The 24,486-nt window shown below is 41.6% G+C and overlaps 1 protein-coding gene across 11 annotated transcripts in view; it reads left to right on the top strand.

The window, feature by feature from the left end:
* Positions 1–24,486, top strand: part of SVOPL (SVOP like) — a 306,199-nt gene that overhangs the window by 76,084 nt on the left and 205,629 nt on the right. For all 11 annotated transcript variants that reach the window (XR_013622418.1, XR_013622419.1, XM_078772099.1 and 8 more), the window contains one exon: positions 12,535–12,660. Coding sequence is in view for 9 of the 11 variants with exons in the window: in XM_078772099.1 (XP_078628225.1) it covers positions 12,535–12,660 (126 nt within the window). In the remaining 2 variants the exon portion in view is untranslated. The remainder of the gene's footprint in view (positions 1–12,534; positions 12,661–24,486) is intronic.

The raw sequence follows: 24,486 nt of genomic DNA, 5'->3' as shown, positions 1-24,486 counted from the left end.
GTCGTTACAACGTTTCACTTTCGTTGTTGCAACGTTTTGCTTCAACGTTTTGGGAACACTCAAATGTTAAGTGAATCGGATGAGAATTCACGAGTTATTTCATTATTAGAAATTAATGAAGTACTTATTTAATTAATTACATTTCTTTCTCTTCTGACCATGAACTTGGTGTCGACCTGCAGGCCAAACCGTTGGTCAGATGAGCTCGATACCTTGACCAATCATCGTAAGTCACTTGATTGGATGCATATATTAATTATGACATCATAAGTCACGTGACATGGCGGCCATGGTGGATTTCTTGAAAACCTTTAAAATGCATCCCTGCGTTCATTTTCCGATCGATTGAGTTGAAATTTTGAACAATCGGATCTGGACTGTCGTTGTTAACGACTCTGGCATGCACCCGTCCAATCAGGATGGAGCGGTATGGTCCCCGGATCATCACTGCCCGCAGTTTTAATTAGTTTTACTTTTACCTTTCACTCTTTCTGTTCATTGTTCTCGTGGTCATACAATTTTTGTAGACATGCACATGTCATGATATAGGAAATGTTTGTTCTGTTGAACGGAAGAAATGTTTATGGTTAATAAATTCAATGTGGGAGAGGGCAACACCACAAAGCATACCTCTTTAAGGTGTGTATAAACCCTGGAACATTTCAGCAATCAATACGATGCTGAAATGGTATTTTTGAAGACATGCATGTCATGATATAGGAAATGTTTGTTCTGTTGAACGGAAGAAATGTTTATGGTTAATAAATTCAATGTGGGAGAGGGCAACACCACAAAGCATACCTCTTTAAGGTGTGTATAAACCCTGGAACATTTCAGCAATCAATACGATGCTGAAATGGTAATTTTTGAAGACATGCATGTCATGATATAGGAAATGTTTGTTCTGTTGAACGGAAGAAATGTTTATGGTTAATTTAATTAAACGTGGGAGAGGGCAACACCACAAAGCATACCTCTTTAAGGTGTGTATAAACCCCGGAACATTTCAGCAATCATGACGATTTTCTCATGTCACCTGAAATGGTGTAATATTATGTAATATGGTCGACCTTGGGTTTGTTTGGGTTTGTTGTTTATTTTTGTGGATGTATATTTTTGTGTATTTTGCATATATTTTCACGACTAATTCCAGTTAACACCCTGCAAAATTTGCTCGTTTTTCTGGCCGAGTCGAAATTGCGTTGAGTTCCTATGGCATGCGCCATTAAAAGCGCCGTGTAATGGTTGAGCTCCCTTTATTTCGTTTTGGTCACGCAAATGAGCAGACAAAATGACGAATGCTGCGGCTGGAGCAGTAGAAGCGATTTTTCTTTTAATTGTTTAATGATTATTCGATATTGTTATGACTTATTGTCAATAGGAATACTAAGTGGTCAGGAGGTAGCCTTTTGCTATGTACAGTTTATTTTATTGTTGATTATACCACATAGCTGTGGTGATAAAGGAAATGTTTGTTTTTCAAATAGATGATTATGTTATGACCATGATTATAAAATCATGATGATTATTATGAATGATATCATAGGGTTCCAATGCAGAATGATTGCACGAACTTGGAAAAGAACTTTCAAGCCCTATGGGATAAATTAGGTATTACAAGCGATGGAGTTTCAAAATTTAGCATGATTGAAGGAATTTGACAGTCCCATTTCAGGAGTTTTATGAAATTTATATTGCCAAGAGATTTTGGGTACTATTAAAAGAAAAATGATGAGATATTTTTCCCAAAGAACTTTAATATCTGCCATCCATTTTGGTAGTCTCACAAATGAAGGATGAGTTGCCTTTAGTGGTTGCAAAGAAAATTTGTGGAGACCAGGCAAAATGGGAAAATATGTCAGATATGACCCTAGGACAGAACAGTGATTCGTCAATTGACATGAGGTATGAACCAGAGGTGACGACCGATGATCTTCAATCTCAGTCAATAGATGGACCTGTCCTGACATCATTGGGGAAAGGGCTTATGCAAGGAGTCATCCAAAATGATTAAATTGATTTATTGATGAATATTGATAAATTAATTGAAATTGAATAATTGAATTGAACTGAATAAATTTAATTGAATAAATTTAAGTGAATAAATTGAACTGAAATCTCTGACACACCTTCAACAGCTCTCCCTATCTCTTCCACCTCTTCCACATCTTACCCTACCCCTCCTCCCCCCTGTTCTGTATCTGATGCTCCCCCTTCCTCTTCATTAATGGTATGGACCTCAAACATCCGGGGCCTTCGTTCAAACTTAACTGATCTCTCCATACAGGTTGCTTCTGTCAAACCAGACGTGATCTGCTTAACAGAAACTTTCCTCCTTTATGATGTCTCTGATTCCATAGTATCTCTCCCGGGCTACTCCCTCCTCCGGTATGATAGACCTGAGCCTCGTCCTGGAGGCGGGGTTGCTATCTTTATCAAAAACTCTCTTCCTCACTCGCCCTGCACTGCACTCTCTCCACCTCACCCCCAGGAATACCTCTGGCTACGGCTTCCCCTTCGCTCCCACCTCTTGTTCATATGTGTGTTGTACCGTCCACCAAACAGTGATGACTCCATCTACATCTCGCTGTCTGATGATATGGACCAACTTCTATCTACTCATCCCAACTCTCTCTTCCTCATATGTGGTGATTTCAATTGTCACCATGCCAGTTGGCTGGGTGTGGGTACCTCTCTCACCAGCCATGGCTCTTCAGCAAAGGACTTCTGCGACTCACTGGGACTGACACAATCTGTCAATTTCCCGACCCGGATCTCAGTCAACGGAACATCTTCTCTTCTGGACTTGGTTATGACTAACTTCCCTGAAAATGTCTGCTGCTCTTCTTCTGCTCCGATCGGATCATCTGATCATGTCCTTGTTAAAGTGGACATCTCTCTGACCATCCTCAGGGAGCCTGCTCAGCGTCGACGAGTCTGGCATTTCACTCAGGCCAACTGGCACGGTCTTCAAGCAGCCATCAATCATCTGGACTGGTCTCCCATCTCTACCACCTCTGATATCAACTCATCCTGGGAATTCTTCCAAAGTAAATTGCTCTCTCTCATGCACAGATTTATCCCATCTCGTCTTCAGTTGTCATACCCTTCCTCCCGTCCATGGTACACGGAATCTTGTGGTGAGGCTGTTGCCCAGAAACAACTTGCCTTCGTCTCCTGGAAAGCAAATCCAACGGAAGGAAATCTCATTTCCTTTCACAAAGCCCGAAACAAGTGTGTGTCCACCCTCAGGAGAGCCAGGAAACAATATCTCTCCGTTCTCAAGATCGAACTCTCTTATCTGTCTCCCTCTTCCAAATCCTGGTGGCGTCTGGTCAAATCCGTTTCTGGTGTTTGTTCCCCCTCCATCCCCTCCCTTACCTCAAACGGCTACACAGCTGACTCCGCACGTGAAAAAGCTGAATGCCTCAACTCTGTGTTTGCCTCTAAATCTTGTGTCCCAAACCCATCCCTCTCTGTACCCACCATACCCAGTCGTACCCTGCTGCTCCTGGACTCCGTGTCCTTTCCTCCTGACAAGGTGGAAAAGTTTCTGTCAACCCTCGACTCTGATTCTGCAACTGGACCCGACGGCATCAGCCCACGGGTCCTAAAATCCTGCTCTGCCGCTCTATCTCACCCTCTCTCTGTTCTCTTCACCCTCTCTTTTGCTCAAGGTCAACTGCCATCTGCTTGGAAATCAGCCAACATCACCGCTTTGCACAAAAAAAGTGCAAAAACAGATCCTAGCAACTACAGACCAATCAGCCTTCTCCCAATTATCAGCAAAGTCATGGAATCCATCATTGCTTTGGATATGAAGTCTTTCCTCTTCTCCAATGGCTTGATCTCTGATCATCAATTTGGTTTCATACCAGGTCACTCTACTCTGGACATGCTGCTTCTGCTGTCTCAACAATGGATGGAGGTCCTCAATGCCAAACAGGAAATTAGAGCTGTCTCCCTCGACATATCACGTGCCTTCGACACGGTCTGGCACCCCGCTCTGCTCACCAAACTCTCCTCCTTTGGTATCCATGGAAATCTCCACACATGGCTGGCGGACTTCCTCTCTAGTCGTCGTCAACGTGTGGCCCTGAATGGGTTTCTCTCATCTCCTCTTCCTGTTCAGGCTGGAGTTCCCCAAGGCAGTGTTCTGGGCCCCGTGCTTTTTCTGGTCTTCATCAATGATCTCTCTGACTCTCTCGAAAATCCTCTCTATCTCTTTGCTGATGACTCCACTCTCTGCCGCTCCATTCCTCTTCCCTCAGATCGGCAGTCTGCTGCCTCCTCACTCTCTGAAGACCTGGACAAAATCACAGACTGGTCAAACAAGTGGAACATGTCTTTCAATCCTGACAAATCTCACACTCTTACTATGTCTCTCCGAAAAGATCGACTGGACAACCCTCCCATCTACTTTCTCAACAATCCTCTCCAAGAAGTTCTGTCGCTCAAGATTTTGGGTCTCACTATCTGCCATGATCTTTCTTGGGAAAACCACATTTCCAAGCTGGCCTCCAAAGCCAGTCGCCGACTGGGCATCCTCCGTCGTGCGAAGTCCTTCCTCGGCACACCTGAGCTCCTCACCACATACAAGGCTTTCATCCGCAGCTCAATGGAATACTGTTCTCCCCTATGGGCCGGTGCTCCTGCCTCACACCTAGCTCGGCTTCACGCTGTTGAAACCAAAGCTTTCAGAATTATTGGAATCTCCCGCGATGAAGCTATCTCTGAGGGCCTTTCACTCACTCACCGCAGGCAGGTAGGTGGTCTTTCTGTCTTCTACCGACTCCTCTCCGGCCTTGCACCCCCAGCTCTCTCTGTGCTCTGTCCCCCAAATATTCCTACAGGTCGCACAAGATCTGCCAGCAACCCTCTGATGGTTAAACTGCCGAAATCTCGGCTCTCTGCTCACCTTCACTCTTTCATTCCTCTTTTCTCCCGCCTCTGGAACAAACTCCCTCACTCCCTTCAATCCCACTCCTCCCTCCAGGTCTTTAAAACAGCTGTTCACCACCATCTCTTATCTTCCCCCATCCAAAACCTTGATCTTTTCTACCCCCGCTAATTCACCCCAGATCCACCTTGTTTGAAATTCCAACTTCTTTCCTGGAAGTCCTGGCAGTGTCCATATGTTTTTTACCTCACCCACCGCCCCCTTCCCATGCCCCCCCCCCCCCAAAGCCCTCGCCCTCTCTCAGATCTCTCGATGTCTCCATGTCTCTCGGTCCCTGCTCTCAAATGTTGTGTTTGTGTCCTTCCCCCTCTCTCCCCATCTTGTCTACCGCTCCCGATGTTATATGTTTTATGTGTCGGTTTGTCTTTCTGTGTGATTAATGTTCGCTCTTTCACGAGCCTCGATCTTGTATACAAAAAAAAAAAAAAAAAAAAAAACTGAATAAATTTAATTGAATAAATTTAACTGAATGAATTGAACTGAATAAATTTAATTGAATAAATTTAACTGAATAAATTGAACTGAATAAATTTAATTGAATAAATTTAACTGAATAAATTGAACTGAATAAATTGAATTGAATATATTGATTGTTTGATTGATGAAAATGCGGTCTCAAGAAAGAAGCTTTAATATCTTTGTGAGATATTATCAATGTGAAGACAACCTTGGAAAATTGAGCAAGGTGGTGAGTTTATATATAGATATATATGTGCGGTTACCATTGTGTGATTTCCCCTTCAACAGAGCGGACACCTGAGGATTCACCCATTTCATACTGACCCTCTGGCTCATCTGCAAATACTGATCTGTGAGATTGGATTGTGCAAAAGCCACAGGTGAGAGAGATTCTCTGGAAATCACCGTTTGAACAGGTGGAGAGATCCTTCCTGGAGGTACGAGTGAAGCTTCAGAGGAACAAGCTACAACACATCCAACGCTACTTTGATAAAAGGCGGAATTGGGAAATGGAGCCTGCAAGAATACACAAGGACAACCAGAGATTCCACAAAAAATGATACTTGTACATATCATATGTATGACCGTTATGGTGCCGAAGCAATAAGGCAGGTCGAGAATTGGTATTTGTGGACAAAGGGAAATGCTGAGGAGTTTCCAAGAGATGGTACATTTGAGCGAAGTCGATTGAAAAGATTGGAACAAAGATTGAAAGCCAGGAAGAGACAGAATCTAACGGTAGACTGGCTTGCATTCCATCTTTGGGATGGTGAATCCAGACAACGGGAACAGCAAGAACGGATAACGGATCTAGAACTTAAAATAAGAAGGATACAGGTTACAGTGGAGGAGACAAATGCACAACTGCCCTCGAAATTAGGAATGAAAGTGACAGTTGTCCCATCTGATTTCCAGTTGTCTCCCCCAAAAGGACGATACAGAGAATTTTTTCGTGTTTCAGGAGATAACGAGAGATTGCAGTGGCAACTCAGGGATGTAGAGATGCAGCCCAGCAATACAAGTGCACAGGTGCACAGACCAGGCAATGACAGAAACCGGTGTTTCAAGTGTGGACGGATGGGACATTGGAAAAGAGGATGTCCGTATACCAAAAGGAAGACAAGTTCATAGGGTAAACGAAGATCAAGGGTACCAGTGCTGACCGATACCTCAGACAACGATTAGGCTTTCATTGCGACAAATCCCAAATGACGATTGGCCTCAACAAATTAGATTACTGGACAAACATGAATAACTGTCGATGATTCTTGTGTCTGAAAAGTTTTCGGAGCAAGAATTATTCATTTTTTCTTTTGCTTGTAAGCAAATTGATAATTAATTGATCAAATGCCGAAATTGGATCTTTTATGTTGGGCACAAAATTTTAAATTTACAAAGTTTGGAACAATTGCTTTGCAATTTTTTTGGCAAACCAAGTGACAAGAGTCACATGATTATCAGGTGGGAATTTCGGACTATTGTTCCGCACGATTGATAGGTCAGTGGTCGACTGACATACAAATGGGTGGGTAGTCAAATTTGGATAAATTATTGTGGAAACTGAAAGGGTAATTTCAATGTGACATCATAGGGGTTTTCTAAGAATAGACTTTTAGTCTATTTGTGTATTAGCATTTTAAATTTGATGGACAAATTTTATGAAATTGAAATAAAATTGACACCCATCTTGATCTGTAAATAAGGGTTCCATCGCAAACAAATATGCATAATGCATGCGTGTGTGGGTATTTTGTGTGTCAATGTTAGTGTTTTTGTTTTTGTGTATCAATCTTACAAGATTGTTGACACCGACAGTGTGCCTTGTCTGAAAATAGATAGTTCCATGGGGATGGGATCGCATATCGAGAGAATTCGTAAAATAAAAAAATAGAAATATAATTTGATTATGAAAATTATCACTTTCGTCAAGGGAGATGGAGAATAAAGATTTGATTTGCTGAGTTATGAGCAGCTATTCATTAATAGTAAAAATTGGGAGTAATCTTGGGATTTCATTGTGATAGAATTTATATGAGAATCAAAGCTATTTATGGATATGAGCTTCATAAAAATGTGGGAGTACAAAATTAGCCAAATTTTGGAGAGGTCTTACACTGACTTCCCAGAGTATTGTGCTCATGGATTTTATATATACTAGGGCATGCCCGTACGTGGGTGCCCGTTCCTTGCCAAAAAAAAAAAAAAACGCTACCCGTACGCTCTACCCCGCCCGTACGCCCGTACGCCCGTAAACAAAAAAAACAACGCTCTTCGCTTCCGCCCTTCGCTCTGGGAGAAATAATGCGCATAAGAAATCGAGAAATTATTATTTTCTCCGGAAGAAATCGAATTACGAACCGTAATGGCGCACGCGCTCGGCTCGGCTCGCAACAACGCGTTCTGTGATTGGCTGCCGGAAGTGAAGTCTTCACTGTCCGGAAGGTCGCAAATCGCAGTTACGATGAATCACAAATTAGTTTTAATTAGTTTTAAAAGATAGTTGAATGCCAACATAGTTTGCCAACGTGAAATAAATGAATACGCTCTCAAATGTGCCGTCCGAGGCAGAGTCTGTTCGCCACGTTCGGCACACGTGATAGCTCGCTGCTCTCTGATTGGTTGAATCGTTTTTTGGACATAGCTCGGTAACTACTTGTCCGATTAATATGAAACCTTGAAAAGGCACATCCTCGGGTCCCCAGCAATATACCTGGCAAGTTTAAAGTATATCGGACCCGTGGTTGTCGAGAAACAGCGGTCACAGACATACATACATACATACATACATACATACACACAGAGATTACTGGAATTATAGATAGATATAAACTTAAATTTTATCAGAATATAAATTGGGCTGTATGTATGGATGTGTATAAGGCATAAATGATATGGGAAAATAGTAAAGGAAATTTTGCTGGTTTGAACTATTGTGAGTTTTGAGTTCTGGAGTTCAAACAAAGTCACTGGTTAACAAATGAGAATGGATAGTAAATAAATTCTTCGATGCTGGGTAAATTAAGTACGATATTACTAAGACTTATGAGAGCTATTGTTCTTCCTTACAGCAGTGGAAAATTATTGGGAAAAAAAAAATTAGATCCAACATAATGAATCTATAAATGAATGTGATAGGGATAATATCCTCAATTTGTACTAATTATTTGATTGTGGGTAAAGGAATTAATTTATCATAGTGAATTGTTAACAGCAGCCTGAAAATGTCCTGAGAGTGTGCATCCATGTAATCAGAAATCCCAGATTTGTTTTTACAAACAACATTTTGGTAGAGGTCTTGTGTGGACAAGCACTTCCTTGGTAGATAAAAAGCGGTACTGCATGCTGGCAGCCACTTTTGCGGCCAGTTAGGCCAAACAAATTGAGAGGAAATTGTAGTTAAATACGTAAGTTACACATGGCTATTTGTAAAAAGGAAATTTGTTGAGATGGGAAACATTTTTCGAAGGTTTATTAAAGTGTTATAATATGACATGTGGCAAAGCAAACTATTGGATGGGAAAATTAGATCTGGTTATAGAATAAATTTATTGACCCCTTGAAGTTAATTCTTCGAATCATTGTTTCACTGGCATTTTTGTTCACATTGGAAATAGTTTGGTAGAGCATTGGTTAAAACCTTTGGTTGCGGTATCTTGGAACGAATTGATAAACCATAGGAGATTGATAAGAATAGAAACAAATATGGACCCAAAATAGAAAGTTGGATTCATACCTCTCATTGCAAGCAAGCACATGGGGCTAAGGTGGACGATCCCACAGAAAATGAGGCTGCACCTAGCAGCCCAGCAGAACATTCAGTGGCGGATAAATGATAGTCGTAATTTACATTCATTTGAATTACATTTTAACACCCCTTGCATTGATAAACATTACAATTTCAACATTTAATATTCCTACTTGAATTAGGGAAGATAGTGACATTTATTTGCCTCAATGACATACCATTATCTACTGATATTAGCGCAACATGAGGGATAATGTATCACAACTACACTCATGATTAGGGGATTTAGTTCGACCCTGGGAGATAGGGGGATCAGGGTAAGCCAAATAATCTGATTTAGGTTACATATTAAGGGATTTTCTTTATTTACCTTTTAGGAAGCTTGTTAGTTTGGTATATAATGTTGAATGTCATTGACATATAATTATGTTATAGGTATGAACATATACAAGGGGTAGCTCACATGTTTTACAGATGGCTAGAGGTGGGACAAGAGGGAGCAAGATACCACGATTATATAAAAGGGGGTGCCTTTGCATGGTTGGGAAACACATTTGGAGGAGTAGCAGCTAAGATACTCAAATACTTGTTTGTTGGTTTAGTAGTTATATTGACAATTGTTTTAGTGGTGGCTTGCTTGAAAGCCTTAGTGACGGTGTGTTTGAATAAAGTAACCAACAACACGATGATAACGCATGAAGTGACAAATGAGGAAAGAAATGTGGAACCACAAGAGGAAGACTTTTATGGCGACATAAATACTGAGATTAAAAGATTAAATCAAGTGATGTTGCAAATGAATACAGTAGAATTAAGATAATGGCATAACGACAATGTTATGAGTTGTGTCAATTACAAGATCAGTGAACTCATATCACCACGAGTGACACACTGTTAAAAAAAAAAAAAAAAAAAAAAAAAGGAGAAAGAAAAAGTGGGGAGGAATTATGGTAATAATACATTATGCTTAATTTGTTGGTTTGGGAAAATTGTTGTTGGGAATTAGATATTCCCGTTTGTGATTGTAATCATATACAATTTATTTTCTTAGAGTAGTGCTAAAATACCTGCATGAGTTAATTTTTGAACTATATTAACCTGAAAGCATTTGTGGATGCTATTCTTAGTTTAGTAGTAAAATACATACCTGATTGAATATTATTTGTGTGACGCATATAAATGAATATAACTTTTAAATGTTTTTAGGAAAAACAACAAATTGTTGAATGTGAAACTGTCGGAAGACATACATGATTATGCTGATTTCATGGTAAGATGTACCCTATCTGATTCAGTGTGTGTGGAAAGCAGATTCAGATGTGACTGAACATAAGGATAAGACGAGATCACATTTTGAAGGGAGTGCTAACGGAATTCGGAAGAAGTTCGAGAAAGAAAATTTGTGGCTAAAATGAAGTTAATCGCGGCATACACCCTCTTTCTCAAAGAATGATGAAGACATTCTCCCGTGTAACTTGGAGATGGATGCTTACCTTCACCAAGGAAATTTATGTGACCATTTGCCTGGATCACACTGCAACATATGAAAGGAAGGCGATCACTTACTCTTGTTTGAAGGCTTCGAACATTCATCACATCAGAAGTTGCAGGACAACGACATTTTACCTGCAACCTCTGTGAAATGCGGGGACATATGTTATTACTTCACCAACTTCCGGGGAACCAGCATGGAGCTGCAAACAAACGGCTGTGCCCTTGTCACAACAGCTGTGCGCAATTCTGCTGGTTGCTCCTGGTATGGACCATGAATGACCTGAACACCATGGTCCCAACATCATTGTGGATGCATCCGGCATCCCTGTTCCACATCTTGCTGGCCAATCAACGTCACACCAATACTTGCTGCCCACTCACAATGAGGGAGGAGGCAAGTCGACTACAACTGGGCGAAGGCCTTGTTCAGGAATTACTATGGTTTACATCAAAAGTGGCAAGAATGCTACATGGAGAGCAGGGTCAGTCTATGACTCCGCACTGTTACCACAACAGCGAAATCCTACACGAAGTAGTGCAGGTGTTATGAAGACAGAAAATGTTTCATACCTGGATTCAAACACAAGTGATCAGCCCTTCCTTTCAAACAAAGTCAACATTTGTGTGGAGGCAAACGTTTTTGCCAGATGGTGCAGATGCTTTACAAAACTTGAAAATGTAGTGAAATTGTTGTATCTTGGTGATGGTGAAGTGTTGTTTTGAAAAGATATTTGTGATGCAAATGCAATAGATTGAACAATATGGAAGGAGTCAATGACCAACGAAATGTTTTGTGATTCTTGCAGGATGACGGTGTATGCCTAAGGGAATTTAATTACCAAAGTTGTGGTTTGAGTACTTGTATGGATATTTACTTGTAGATATTGATTATTTACTTATACTTGTATTGATGTTTACTTGCAGTGATTGATTGTTTACTTATATTGATGTTTAGATTAATGGTTAATATAAACAAAAACAAAAAGATGAGGGAATTGTGGAAATGTAACTCATTGATTGGGACTGGTAACTCATTGATTGGGACTGGTAACGAAGCAGATAGACGATTTCGTAAATGAATGTCAGGAATGTGCACGAACGTGGTGAGCTCTTGTTCACCTGGTGACAGCCCCGGGCTAGAGCACCCCCCTATTGTGAGGTAAATGGAACTCTCAGCAGGAGGGGAGTGAGCTGGTGCCAGTGAGGCGACCGAGTAACGTTTGCGGAGAACGGATTAGGATTAGCGGAGGAAGGATTAATACTGCGGTGCCCATAAAAGAGTGAACATCTCCTTGACTCGACACACTTGTCCTCAGAAGCTCTGCCCGATGGAATGAATGCGTACCACGAGTACGGCGCTGCGGAGAAGACATCGGCCAAGGAAGAGGGACTATGCGGATAGAGTTACCTGGTCCATTGAGTTAAACGGTAGTTATTTGGTATTGGAATGAAAGTGAACAACCAGTTAATAAAGTCTGGATCTTTTGTAAACCTGTTTTCCGGTCATTGGTCTTGAGTCCCAAACCACTTCCACGACATACTCAATACCTTCCTCTTGATGTTATCTAGCCTATCAAATCCCATACCAACCCATCATCTGTCTTTGACAGGTATATCCTCTTGTTTTGTTTTTTTATATCTGCTTGTTACAGGTATATCCTCTTGTTTTCTTTGACAGGTATATCCTCTTGTTTTTTAAATATCTGCTAATGCCAAGTGAGACTGATCAAATGCAGTACAGTACTTGTTCATTTTGGATTTTGGGTTTACTTTCTCTTTAGTAATCATGGTTTTGGTTTATTTTTTAATATGTTGTCCAGGAAACGTGAACACAAAATAAATACAAATGCTGTCCTTGCGTGACCTTGTCGCATAGATTTTCTGGGTTGTGGGTTGCAGCCTGCTCGTGCTCGGGGCAACCATCATGATCCCCACGCTGGGTTGGCGCTGGCTCATTCGTGCCTCTTCCCTGCCCAGTATTTTCATCCTCACCTGCTTAAAGGTTACCCACGCATATCTGTGATTCCTGTGCCAAAGCGTGCTACTTATTTATCCTTCATAAACTGGAGATCCAATATTTAATTTGTGCCAACAGGTTTTGTGTAAACACCAAGATAGCAATGTCACATCTTTCCTAACATTTATATCTGTTGTATTCCTTTTCAGCCCTCAGCCCAATGGGCTAAGGGGGTATTGTCGTCACGGGCGTCGTCCGGGCGGGTGGGCGTCCGGGCGTCCGTCAACTTTTGGCTTCCGTCCATTTCGAGCAGAACGGCCAGTCCGATTAAATTCATTTTTGTAGTTTGTGTTGGGGTTGAGTAGAGGAAGGTGCCTTTCGAAAATGGGCCTGCTGCGATATTCAATATGGCCGCCACAGCAGCCATCTTGAAATTGGTTTCCGTCAATTTTGAGCAGAACGGCTTGTCAGATTAAATCCATTTTTGCAGTGTGTTTTGGGGTTGAGTAGAGGAAGGTTCCTTTCGAAAATGGGCGCGCTGCGGTTTTCAATATGGCCGCCATGGTAGCCATCTTGAAATTGTTTTCCGTCAATTTTGAGCAGAACGGCTTGTCAGATTAAATCCATTTTTGCAGTGTGTGTTGAGGTTGAGTAGAGGAAGGTTCGTGGGCACGCTGCGATTTTCAATATGGCCGCAACGGTAGCCATCTTTAAATTGGTTTCTGTCAATTTTGAGCAGAACGGCTTGTCCGAGTAAATCCATTTTTGCAGTGTGTGTTGGGGTTGAGTAGAGGAAGGTTCATGGGCGCGAAATGGGTTTATTTGTTCATGGGCGAAAATTTCATTACTTGCAGTTCCTACTCGGTATACAACTTCGCTTCAAATATCAAATGATCATCAATGCTTCCTTTCACCATGCATGGGCTGAGGGGTTACGCCCACTTTGCGGTGCTATTTTATTTACCTCTGCCACCAAAGGTGGATGGAGGTTAAGTTTTCACCCCTGTCTGTCTGTCCGTTTGTTACTTGCCGGAAAAAAAATTCCGGCAAGTATGTTGGTTGGTTGGTTTGTCTGTCCGTCTGTCTGTTTGTGCGCAGTACTACGTCTACATCGTTGCGCATAGCATCGCCATATTTTACACACATACATATTTGCCTTGCCCTGGAAAAACTGTGCCCAATTTTTAACTCTCTAGGCCCAAGGTCAAGCTCAAGGTCACCCAAAACTTGAAATCAGGGGGGTCGAGTTTTCATTTAAAATATATTTCAAACCACTATAACTCGAAAAGTACAAGAGATATGCATACACTTACTGTTGCTGACATATATGAAGTCACATACGACATTTCATTTGGCACCATGACCTTTGAACTTGAGTGACCTTGAAAGGTCAAACTCAAGGTCAATAAAAAAGTACATTCCTGCAAGTCCTCGGCATCTGACCGATTTCTGGTCTGTCTTTGTTTGTTTGTTTGTTTGTTTGTTTGTGAGCAAAATATCTCAATGTTGTGGACGGATTCAGACGAAATTTGGCAGCGATGTAGCATATGTGACAAGGATGAAATGATTCGATTTTAGTGAAGATCCGGATTCGGATCCGGCTACTAGAATTTTTTAAGTGATTCTTCACCATTGGGAGATTGGGCCAAAAACAATACATAGCAGGATATCTCAAAAAGTTGTGGACGGGTTTGGACGACACTTGGTGGACCGGTTGGGTGTCTGACGAGGACTAATCGATTCGATTTTGGTGAAGATATGAATAATTATTCGGATATGAGAATTATTTTATTACTTGCCGGAAAAGATTCCGGCAAGTATGTTGATTGGTTGGTTTGTCTGTTTGTTACTTGCCGGAAAAGATTCCGGCAAGTATGTTGATCGGTTGGTTTGTTACTTGCCGGAAAAGATTCCGGCAAGTATGTTGATCTGTTCGTTTGTTTGTTACTTGCCGGAAAAGCTTCCGGCAAGTATGTTGATCTGTTCGTTTGTTACTTGCCGGAAAAAATTCCGGCAAGTATGTTGATCTGTTCGTTTGTTACTTGCCGGAAAAATTTTTCCGGCAAGTATGTTGATCTGTTCGTTTGTCTGTTTGTCTGTCTGTTTGTCTGTCTGTCTGTTTGCAGCACTGCATCTACACCGTTGCACGGAGAATCGCCAAACTTTGCACACATATTGGTCTTGCCCTGGAATAGACTGTGCCCAAATGATGACGTCATCGGTGACGTGGTTCGGCCGCCATCTTGGAAAAACCGAAAAACTTTGCACCTCTATATCTCCGAAAGTACTGTACAGAAAAAATTGACACATGGCTCATTGTAAAGAACTCTCCATGGGGAATAAAATATGTAAATGATGACGTCATCAGTCACGTGGTTCGGGCGCCATCTTGGAAAAACGGCAAAACGTTGCGCCACTATATCTCCAAAAGTGCTGAACAGAAAAAATTGAGACATGGCTCATTATAAAGAACTCTCCATGGGGAATAAAATATGTTAATGATGACGTCATATGTCACGTGGTCGGCCGCCATCTTGGAAAAACGGCAAAAATTTGCACCACTATATCTCCAAAAGTGCTGAACAGAAAAAATTGAGACATGGCTCATTGTAAAGAACTCTCCATGGGGAATAAAATATGTTAATGATGACGTCATCAGTCACGTGGTCGGCCGCCATCTTGGAAAAACCGAAAAACTTAGCACCTCCATATCTCCGAAAGTGCTGAATAGAAAAAATTGAGACTGCTCATTGTAAAGAACTCTCCATGGGGAACAAAATATGTTAATGATGATGTCATCGGTCACGTGGTTCGGCCGCCATCTTGGAAAAACCGAAAAACTCTGCACCTCCACATCTCCAACAGTCCTGAATAGAAAAAATTGAGGTATGGCTCATTGTAAAGAACTCTCCATGGGGAATAAAATATGTAAATGATGACGTCATCAGTCACGTGGTTCGGTCGCCATCTTGGAAAAACGGCAAAACATTGCGCCACTATATCTCCAAAAGTGCTGAACAGATAAAATTGAGACATGGCTCATTGTAAAGAACTCTCCATGGGGAATAAAATATGTTGATGATGATGTCATATGTCACGTGGTCGGCCGCCATCTTGGAAAAACGGCAAAACTTTGCACCACTATATCTCCAAAAGTGGTGAACAGAAATAATTGAGACATGGCTCATTGTAAAGAACTCTCCATGGGGAATAAAATATGTTAGTGATGACGTCATCAGTCACGTGGTCGGCCGCCATCTTGGAAAAACGGCAAAACTTTGCACCACTAAATCTCCAAAAGTGCTGAACAGAAAAAATTGAGACATGGCTCATTGTAAAGAACTCTCCATGGGGAATAAAATATGTTAATGATGATGTCATATGTCACGTGGTCGGCCACCATCTTGGAAAAACGGCAAAACTTTGCACCACTATATCTCCAAAAGTGCTGAACAGAAAAAATTGAGACATGGCTCATTGTAAAGAACTCTCCATGGGGAATAAAATTTGTTAATGATGACGTCATATGTCACGTGGTTCGGCCGCCATCTTGGAAAAACCGAAAAATTTTGCACCTCCATATCTCTGAATGTGCTGAATATAAAAAATTGAGACATGGCTCATTGTAAAGAACTCTCCATGGGGAATAAAATGTTAATGATGACGTCATCAGTCACGTGGTTCGGCCGCCATCTTGGAAAAACCGAAAAACTTTGCACCTCTATATCTCCGAAAGTACTGAATAGAAAAAATTGACACATGGCTCGTTGTAAAGAACTCTCCATGGGGAATAAAATATGTTAATGATGACGTCATCGGTCACGTGGTTCGACCACCATATTTGTCCTCAATGGCCAATAAAAAAGTACATTCCGGCAAGTCCTCGGTCTCTGACCGATTTTTCATTTGTCTGTTTGTCTGTTTGTCTGTCTGTCTGTCTGTTTGCAGCACTGCGTCTACACCGTTGCATGTAGAATCGCCAAACTTTGCACACATATTGGTCTTGCCCTGGAATAGACTGTGCCCAATTGATGACGTAATCGGTGACGTGGTTCGGCCGCCATCTTGGAAAAACCAAAAAACGTTGCACCTCTATATCTCCGAAAGTACTGAACAGAAAAAATTGAGACATGGCTCATTGTAAAGAACTCTCCATGGGGAATAAAATATGTTAATGATGACGTCATATGTCACGTGGTCGGCCGCCATCTTGGAAAAACGGCAAAACTTTGCACCACTATATCGCCAAAAGTGCTGAACAGAAAAAATTGAGACATGGCTCATTGTAAAGAACTCCACATGGGGAATAAAATATGTTAATGATGACGTCATCAGTCACGTGGTCGGCCGCCATCTTGGAAAAACGGCAAAACTTTGCACTACGAAATCTCCAAAAGTGCTGAACAGAAAAAATTGAGACATGGCTCATTGTAAAAAACTCTCCATGGGGAATAAAATATGTTAATGATGTCATATGTCACGTGGTCGGCCGCCATCTTGGAAAAACGGCAAAACTTTGCACCACTATATCTCCAAAATTGCTGAACAGAAAAAATTGAGACATGGCTCATTGTAAAGACCTCTCCATGGGGAATAAAATATGTTAATGATGACGTCATCGGTCACGTGGTTCAGCCGCCATATTTGTCCTAAATGGCCGATAAAAAAGTAAATTCCGGCAAGTCCTCGGTCTCTGACCGATTTTTCATTACTTGCCGGAAAAGATTCCGGCAAGTATGTTGATCTGTTCGTTACTTGCCGGAAAAGATTCCGGCAAGTATGTTGATCTGTTCGTTTGTTTGTCTGTTTGTCTGTTTGTCTGTCTGTTTGTCTGTTTGCAGCACTGCGTCTACACCGTTGCATGGAGAATCGCCAAACTTTGCACACATATTGGTCTTGCCCTGGAATAGACTGTGCCCAATTGATGACGTCATCGGTGACGTGGTTCGGCCGCCATCTTGGAAAAACCGAAAAACTTTGCACTTCTATATCTCCGAAAGTACTGAACAGAAAAAATTGAGACATGGCTCATTGTAAAGAACTCTCCATGGGGAATAAAATATGTTAATGATGACATCATCAGTCACGTGGTCGGCCGCCATCTTGGAAAAACCGAAAAACTTTGCACCTCTATATCTCCGAAAGTACTGAACAGAAAAAATTGAGACATGGCTCATTGTAAAGAACTATCCATGGGGAATAAAATATGTAAATGATGACGTCATCAGTCACGTGGTTCGGTCGCCATCTTGGAAAAACGGCAAAACGTTGCGCCACTATATCTCCAAAAGTGCTGAACAGAAAAAATTGAGACATGGCTCATTGTAAAGAACTCTCCATGGGGAATAAAATATGTTAATGATGACGTCATCAGTCACGTGGTCGGCCGCCATCTTGGAAAAACCGAAAAACTTAGCACCTCCATATCTCCAAAAGTGCTGAACAGAAAAAATTGAGACATGACTCATTGTAAAGAACTCCCCATGGGGAATAAAATATGTTAATGATGACGTCATCAGTCACGTGGTCGGCTGCAATCTTGGAAAAACGGCAAAACTTTGCACCACTAAATCTCCAAAAGTGCTGAACAGAAAAAATTGAGACATGGCTCAATGTAAAGAACTCTCCATGGGGAATAAAATATGTTAATGATGATGTCATATGTCACGTGGTCGGCCGCCATCTTGGAAAAACGACAAAACTTTGCACCACTATATCTCCAAAAGTGCTGAACAGAAAATATTGAGACATGGCTCATTGTAAAGAACTCTCCATGGGGAATAAAATATGTTAATGATGACGTCATATGTCAGGTGGTCGGCCGCCATCTTGGAAAAACGGCAAAACTTTGCACCACTATATCTCCAAAAGTGCTGAATAGAAAAAATTGAGACATGGCTCATTGCAAAGAACTCTCCATGGGGAATAAAATATGTTAATGATGACGTCATCGGTCACGTGGTTCGGCCGCCATCTTGGAAAAAACGAAAAACTTTGCACCTCCATATCCCCGAAAGTGCTGAATAGAAAAAATTGAGACATGGCTCATTGTAAAGAACTCTCCATGGGGAATCAAATATGTTCATCATGACGTCATTGGTCACGTGTTTCGGCTGCCATATTTGTCCTAAATGGCCAATAAAAAAGTACATTCCGGCAAGTCCTCGGTCTCTGACCGATTTTTCATCTGTCTGTTTGTCTGTCTGTTTGTCTGTCTGTCTGTTTGTCTGTCTGTTTGCAGCACTGCGTCTACACCGTTGCACGGAGAATCGCCAAACTTTGCACACATATTGGTCTTGCCCTGGAATAGACTGTGCCCAATTGATGACGTCATCGGTGACGTGGTTCGGCCGCCATCTTGGAAAAACCAAAAAACTTTGCACTTCTATATCTCCGAAAGTACTGAACAGAAAAAATTGAGACATGGCTCATTGTAAAGAACTCTCCATGGGGAATAAAATATGTTAATGATGACATCATCAGTCACGTGGTCGGCCGCCATCTTGGAAAAACGGCAAAACTTTGCACCACGAAATCTCCAAAAGTGCTGAACAGAAAAAATTGAGACATGGCTCATTGTAAAGAACTCGCCATGCGGAATAAAATATGTTAATGATGATGTCATATGTCACGTGGTCGGCCGCCATCTTGGAAAAACGGCAAAACTTTGCACCGCTATATCTCCAAAAGTGCTGAACAGAAAAAATTGAGACATGGCTCATTGTAAAGAACTCTCCATGGGTAATAAAATATGTTAATGATGACGTCATCAGTCACGTGGTTCGGCCGCCATCTTGGAAAATGGCAAAATTTTGCACCACTATATCTCCAAAAGTGCTGAACAGAAAAAATTGAGCTCATTGTAAAGAACTCTCCATGGGGAATAAAATGTTAGTGATGACGTCGTTGGTCACGTGGTTCGGCCGCCATCTTGGAAAAAGTTTGCAACTCTATATCTCCGAAAGTGCTGAACAGAAAAAATTGAGACATGGCTCATTGTAAAGAACTCTCCATGGGGAATAAAATATGTTAATGATGACGTCATCAGTCACGTGGTTCGGCCGCCATCTTGGAAAAACCTAAAAACTTTGCACCTCCATATCTCTGAAAGTACTGAATAGAAAAAATTGAGACATGGCTCATTGTAAAGAACTCTTGATGGGGAATAAAATATGTTAATGATGACGTCATCAGTTACGTAGTTCGGCCGCCATCTTGGAAAAACCGAAAAACCTACCACCTCCATATCTCCCAAAGTGCTGAATAGAAAAAATTGAGACGTGACTCATTGTAAAGAACTCTCCATGGGGAATAAAATATGTTCATGATGACATCATCGGTCACGTGGTTCGGCCGCCATATTTGTCCTAAATGGCCGATAAAAAAGTAAATTCCGGCAAGTCCTCGGTCTGACCGATTTTTCATTACTTGCTGGAAAAAATTTTCCGGCAAGTATGTTGATCTGTTCGTTACTTGCCGGAAAAATTTCCGGCAAGTATGTTGATCTGTTCGTTTGTTTGTTACTTGCCGGAAAAGATTCCGGCAAGTATGTTGATCTGTTCGTTACTTGCCGGAAAATTTTTTCCGGCAAGTATGTTGATCTGTTCGTTTGCCTGCCTGTCTGTTTGTCTGTTTGCAGCACTGCGTCTACACCGTTGCACGGAGAATCGCCAAACTTTGCACACATATTCGTCTTGCCCTGGAATAGACTGTGCCCAATTTATGACGTCATCGGTCACGTGTGTCGGCCGCCATCTTGGAAAAACCGAAAAATTTTGCACCTCCATATCTCCGGAAGTGCTGAATAGAAAAAATTGAGACATGGCCCATTGGAAAGAACTCTCCATGGGGAATAAAATATGTTAATGTTGACGTCAAAGGTCACGTGGTTCGGCCGCCATCTTGGAAAAACGGCAAAACCTTGCACCTCCATATCTCTGAATGTACTGAATAGAAAAAATTGAGACATGGCTCATTGTAAAGAACTCTCCATGGGGAATAAAATATGTTAATGATGATGCCATCGGTCACGTGGTTCGGCCGCCATCTTGGAAAAACGGGAAAACTTTGCACCACTATATCTCCAAAAGTGCAGAATGGAAAAAATTGAGACATGGCTCATTGTAAAGAACTCTCCATGGGGAATAAAATATGTTAATGATGACGTCATCAGTCACGTGGTCGGCCGCCATCTTGGAAAAACCGAAAACTTTGCACCTCAACATCTCCAAAAGTGCTGAACAGAAAAAATTGAGACATGGCTCATTGTAAAGAACTCTCCATGGGGAATAAAATATGTTAATGATGACGTCATATGTCACGTGGTCGGCCGCCATCTTGGAAAAACGGCAAAACTTTGCACCACTATATCTCCAAAAGTACTGAACAGAAAAAATTGAGACATGGCTCATTGTAAAGAACTCTCCATGGGGAATAAAATATGTTAATGATGACGTCATATGTCACGTGGTCGGCCGCCATCTTGGAAAAACGGCAAAACTTTGCACCACTATATCTCCAAAAGTACTGAACAGAAAAAATTGAGACATGGCTCATTGTAAAGAACTCTCCATGGGGAATAAAATATGTTAATGATGACGTCATCAGTCACGTGGTCGGCCGCCATCTTGGAAAAACGGCAAAACTGTGCACCACTATATCTCCAAAAGTGCTGAACAGAAAAAATTGAGACATGGCTCATTGTAAAGAACTCTCCATGGGGAATAAAATATGTTAATGCTGACGTCATCAGTCACGTGGTCGGCCGCCATCTTGGAAAAACGGCAAAACTTTGCACCACGAAATCTCCAAAAGTGCTGAACAGAAAAAATTGAGACATGGCTCATTGTAAAGAACTCTCCATGGGGAATAAAATATGTTAATGATGATGTCATATGTCACGTGGTCTGCCGCCATCTTGGAAAAACGGCAAAACTTTGCACCACTATATCTCCAAAAGTGCTGAACAGAAAAAATTGAGACATGGCTCATTGCAAAGAACTCTCCATGGGGAATAAAATTTGTTAATGATGACGTCATCGGTCACGTGGTTCGGCCGTCATCTTGGAAAAACCGAAAAACTTAGCACCTCTATGTGTCCAAAAGTGCTGAATAGAAAAAATTGAGACATGCCTCATTGTAAAGAACTCTCCATGGGGAATAAAATATGTTAATGATGACGTCATCGGTCACGTGGTTCGGCCGCCATATTTGTCCTAAATGGCGGATAAAAAAGTACATTCCGGCAAGTCCTCGGTCTCTGACCGATTTTTCATTACTTGCCGGAAAAAATTTCCGGCAAGTATGTTGATCTGTTCGTTTGTTTGTCTGTCTGTCTGTCTGTCTGTTTGTCTGTCTGTCTGTCTGTTTGCAGCACTGCGTCTACACCGTTGCACGTAGAATCGCCAAACTTTGCACACATATTGGTCTTGCCCTGGAATAGACTGTGCCCAATTGATGACGTCATCAGTCACGTGGTTCGGTCGCCATCTTGGAAAAACGGCAAAACGTTGCGCCACTATATCTCCAAAAGTGCTGAACAGAAAAAATTGAGACATGGCTCATTGTAAAGAACTCTCCATGGGGAATAAAATATGTTAATGATGACGTCATATGTCACGTGGTCGGCCGCCATCTTTGAAAAACCGAAAAATTTAGCACCTCCATATCTCCGAAAGTGCTGAATAGAAAAAATTGAGACATGGCTCATTGTAAAGAACTCTCCATGGGGAATAAAATATGTTAATGATGATGTCATTGGTCACGTGGATCGGCCGCCATCTTGGAAAAACCGAAAACCTCTGCACCTCCACATCTCCAAAAGTGCTGAATAGAAAAAATTGAGACATGGCTCATTGTAAAGAACTCTCCATGGGGAATAAAATATGTTAATGATGACGTCATATGTCACGTGGTCGGCCGCCATCTTGGAAAAACGGCAAAACTTTACACCACTATATCTCCAAAAGTGCTGAACAGAAAAAATTGAGACATGGCTCATTGTAAAGAACTCTCCATGGGGAATAAAATATGTTAATGATGACGTCATCAGTCACGTGGTCGGCCGCCATCTTGGAAAAACGGCAAAACTTTGCACCACGAAATCTCCAAAAGTGCTGAACAGAAAAAATTGAGACATGGCTCATTGTAAAGAACTCTCCATGGGGAATAAAATATGTTAATGATGATGTCATATGTCACTTGGTCGGCCGCCATCTTGGAAAAACGGCAAAACTTTGCACCACTATATCTCCAAAAGTGCTGAACAGAAAAAATTGAGACATGGCTCATTGTAAAGAACTCTCCATGGGGAATAAAATTTGTTAATGATGACGTCATATGTCACGTGGTTCGGCCGCCATCTTGGAAAAACCGAAAAACTTAGCACCTCTATGTGTCCAAAAGTGCTGAATAGAAAAAATTGAGACATGCCTCATTGTAAAGAACTCTCCATGGGGAATAAAATATGTTAATGATGACGTCATCGGTCACGTGGTTCGGCCGCTATATTTGTCCTCAATGGCCAATAAAAAAGTACATTCCGGCAAGTCCTCGGTCTCTGACCGATTTTTCATCTGTCTGTCTGTTTGTCTGTCTGTCTGTCTGTCTGTCTGTTTGCAGCACTGCGTCTACACCGTTGCACGTAGAATCGCCAAACTTTGCACACATATTGGTCTTGCCCTGGAATAGACTGTGCCCAATTGATGACGTCATTGGTCACGTGGTTCGGCCGCCATCTTGGAAAAACCGAAAAACTTTGCACCACTATATCTCCAAAAGTACTGAACAGAAAAAATTGAGACATGGCTCATTGTAAAGAACTCTCCATGCGGAATAAAATATGTAAATGATGACGTCATCAGTCACGTGGTTCGGTCGCCATCTTGGAAAAACGGCAAAACGTTGCGCCACGATATCTCCAAAAGTGCTGAACAGAAAAAATTGAGACATGGCTCATTGTAAAGAACTCTCCATGGGGAATAAAATATGTTAATGATGACGTCATATGTCACGTGGTCGGCCGCCATCTTGGAAAAACGGCAAAACTTTGCACCACTATATCGCCAAAAGTGCTGAACAGAAAAAATTGAGACATGGCTCATTGTAAAGAACTCCACATGGGGAATAAAATATGTTAATGATGACGTCATCAGTCACGTGGTCGGCCGCCATCTTGGAAAAACGGCAAAACTTTGCACTACGAAATCTCCAAAAGTGCTGAACAGAAAAAATTGAGACATGGCTCATTGTAAAAAACTCTCCATGGGGAATAAAATATGTTAATGATGTCATATGTCACGTGGTCGGCCGCCATCTTGGAAAAACGGCAAAACTTTGCACCACTATATCTCCAAAAGTGCTGAACAGAAAAAATTGAGACATGGCTCATTGTAAAGACCTCTCCATGGGGAATAAAATATGTTAATGATGATGCCATCGGTCACGTGGTTCGGCCGCCATCTTGGAAAAACGGCAAAAACTTTGCACCACTATATCTCCAAAAGTGCAGAATGGAAAAAATTGAGACATGCCTCATTGTAAAGACCTCTCCATGGGGAATAAAATTTGTTAATGATGACATCATATGTCACGTGGTTCGGCCGCCATCTTGGAAAAACCGAAACCCCACATCTCCGAAAGTGCTGAATAGAAAAAATTGAGACATGGCTCATTGAAAAGAACTCTCCATGGGGAATAAAATATGTTAATGATGACGTCATCGGTCACGTGGTTCGGCCGCCATATTTGTCCTAAATGGCCAATAAAAAAGTACATTCCGGCAAGTCCTCGGTCTCTGACCGATTTTTCATTACTTGCCGGAAAAGATTCCGGCAAGTATGTTGATCTGTTCGTTTGTTTGTTACTTGCCGG

This window comes from Myxine glutinosa, chromosome 1 (assembly GCF_964187855.1).
Source record: "Myxine glutinosa chromosome 1, kmMyxGlut1.1, whole genome shotgun sequence".
NCBI classification, from domain to species: Eukaryota; Metazoa; Chordata; class Myxini; order Myxiniformes; family Myxinidae; genus Myxine; species Myxine glutinosa.
Note: the sequence above shows the minus strand (reverse complement) of the source record. Positions and strands in the feature narration are given on the sequence as shown.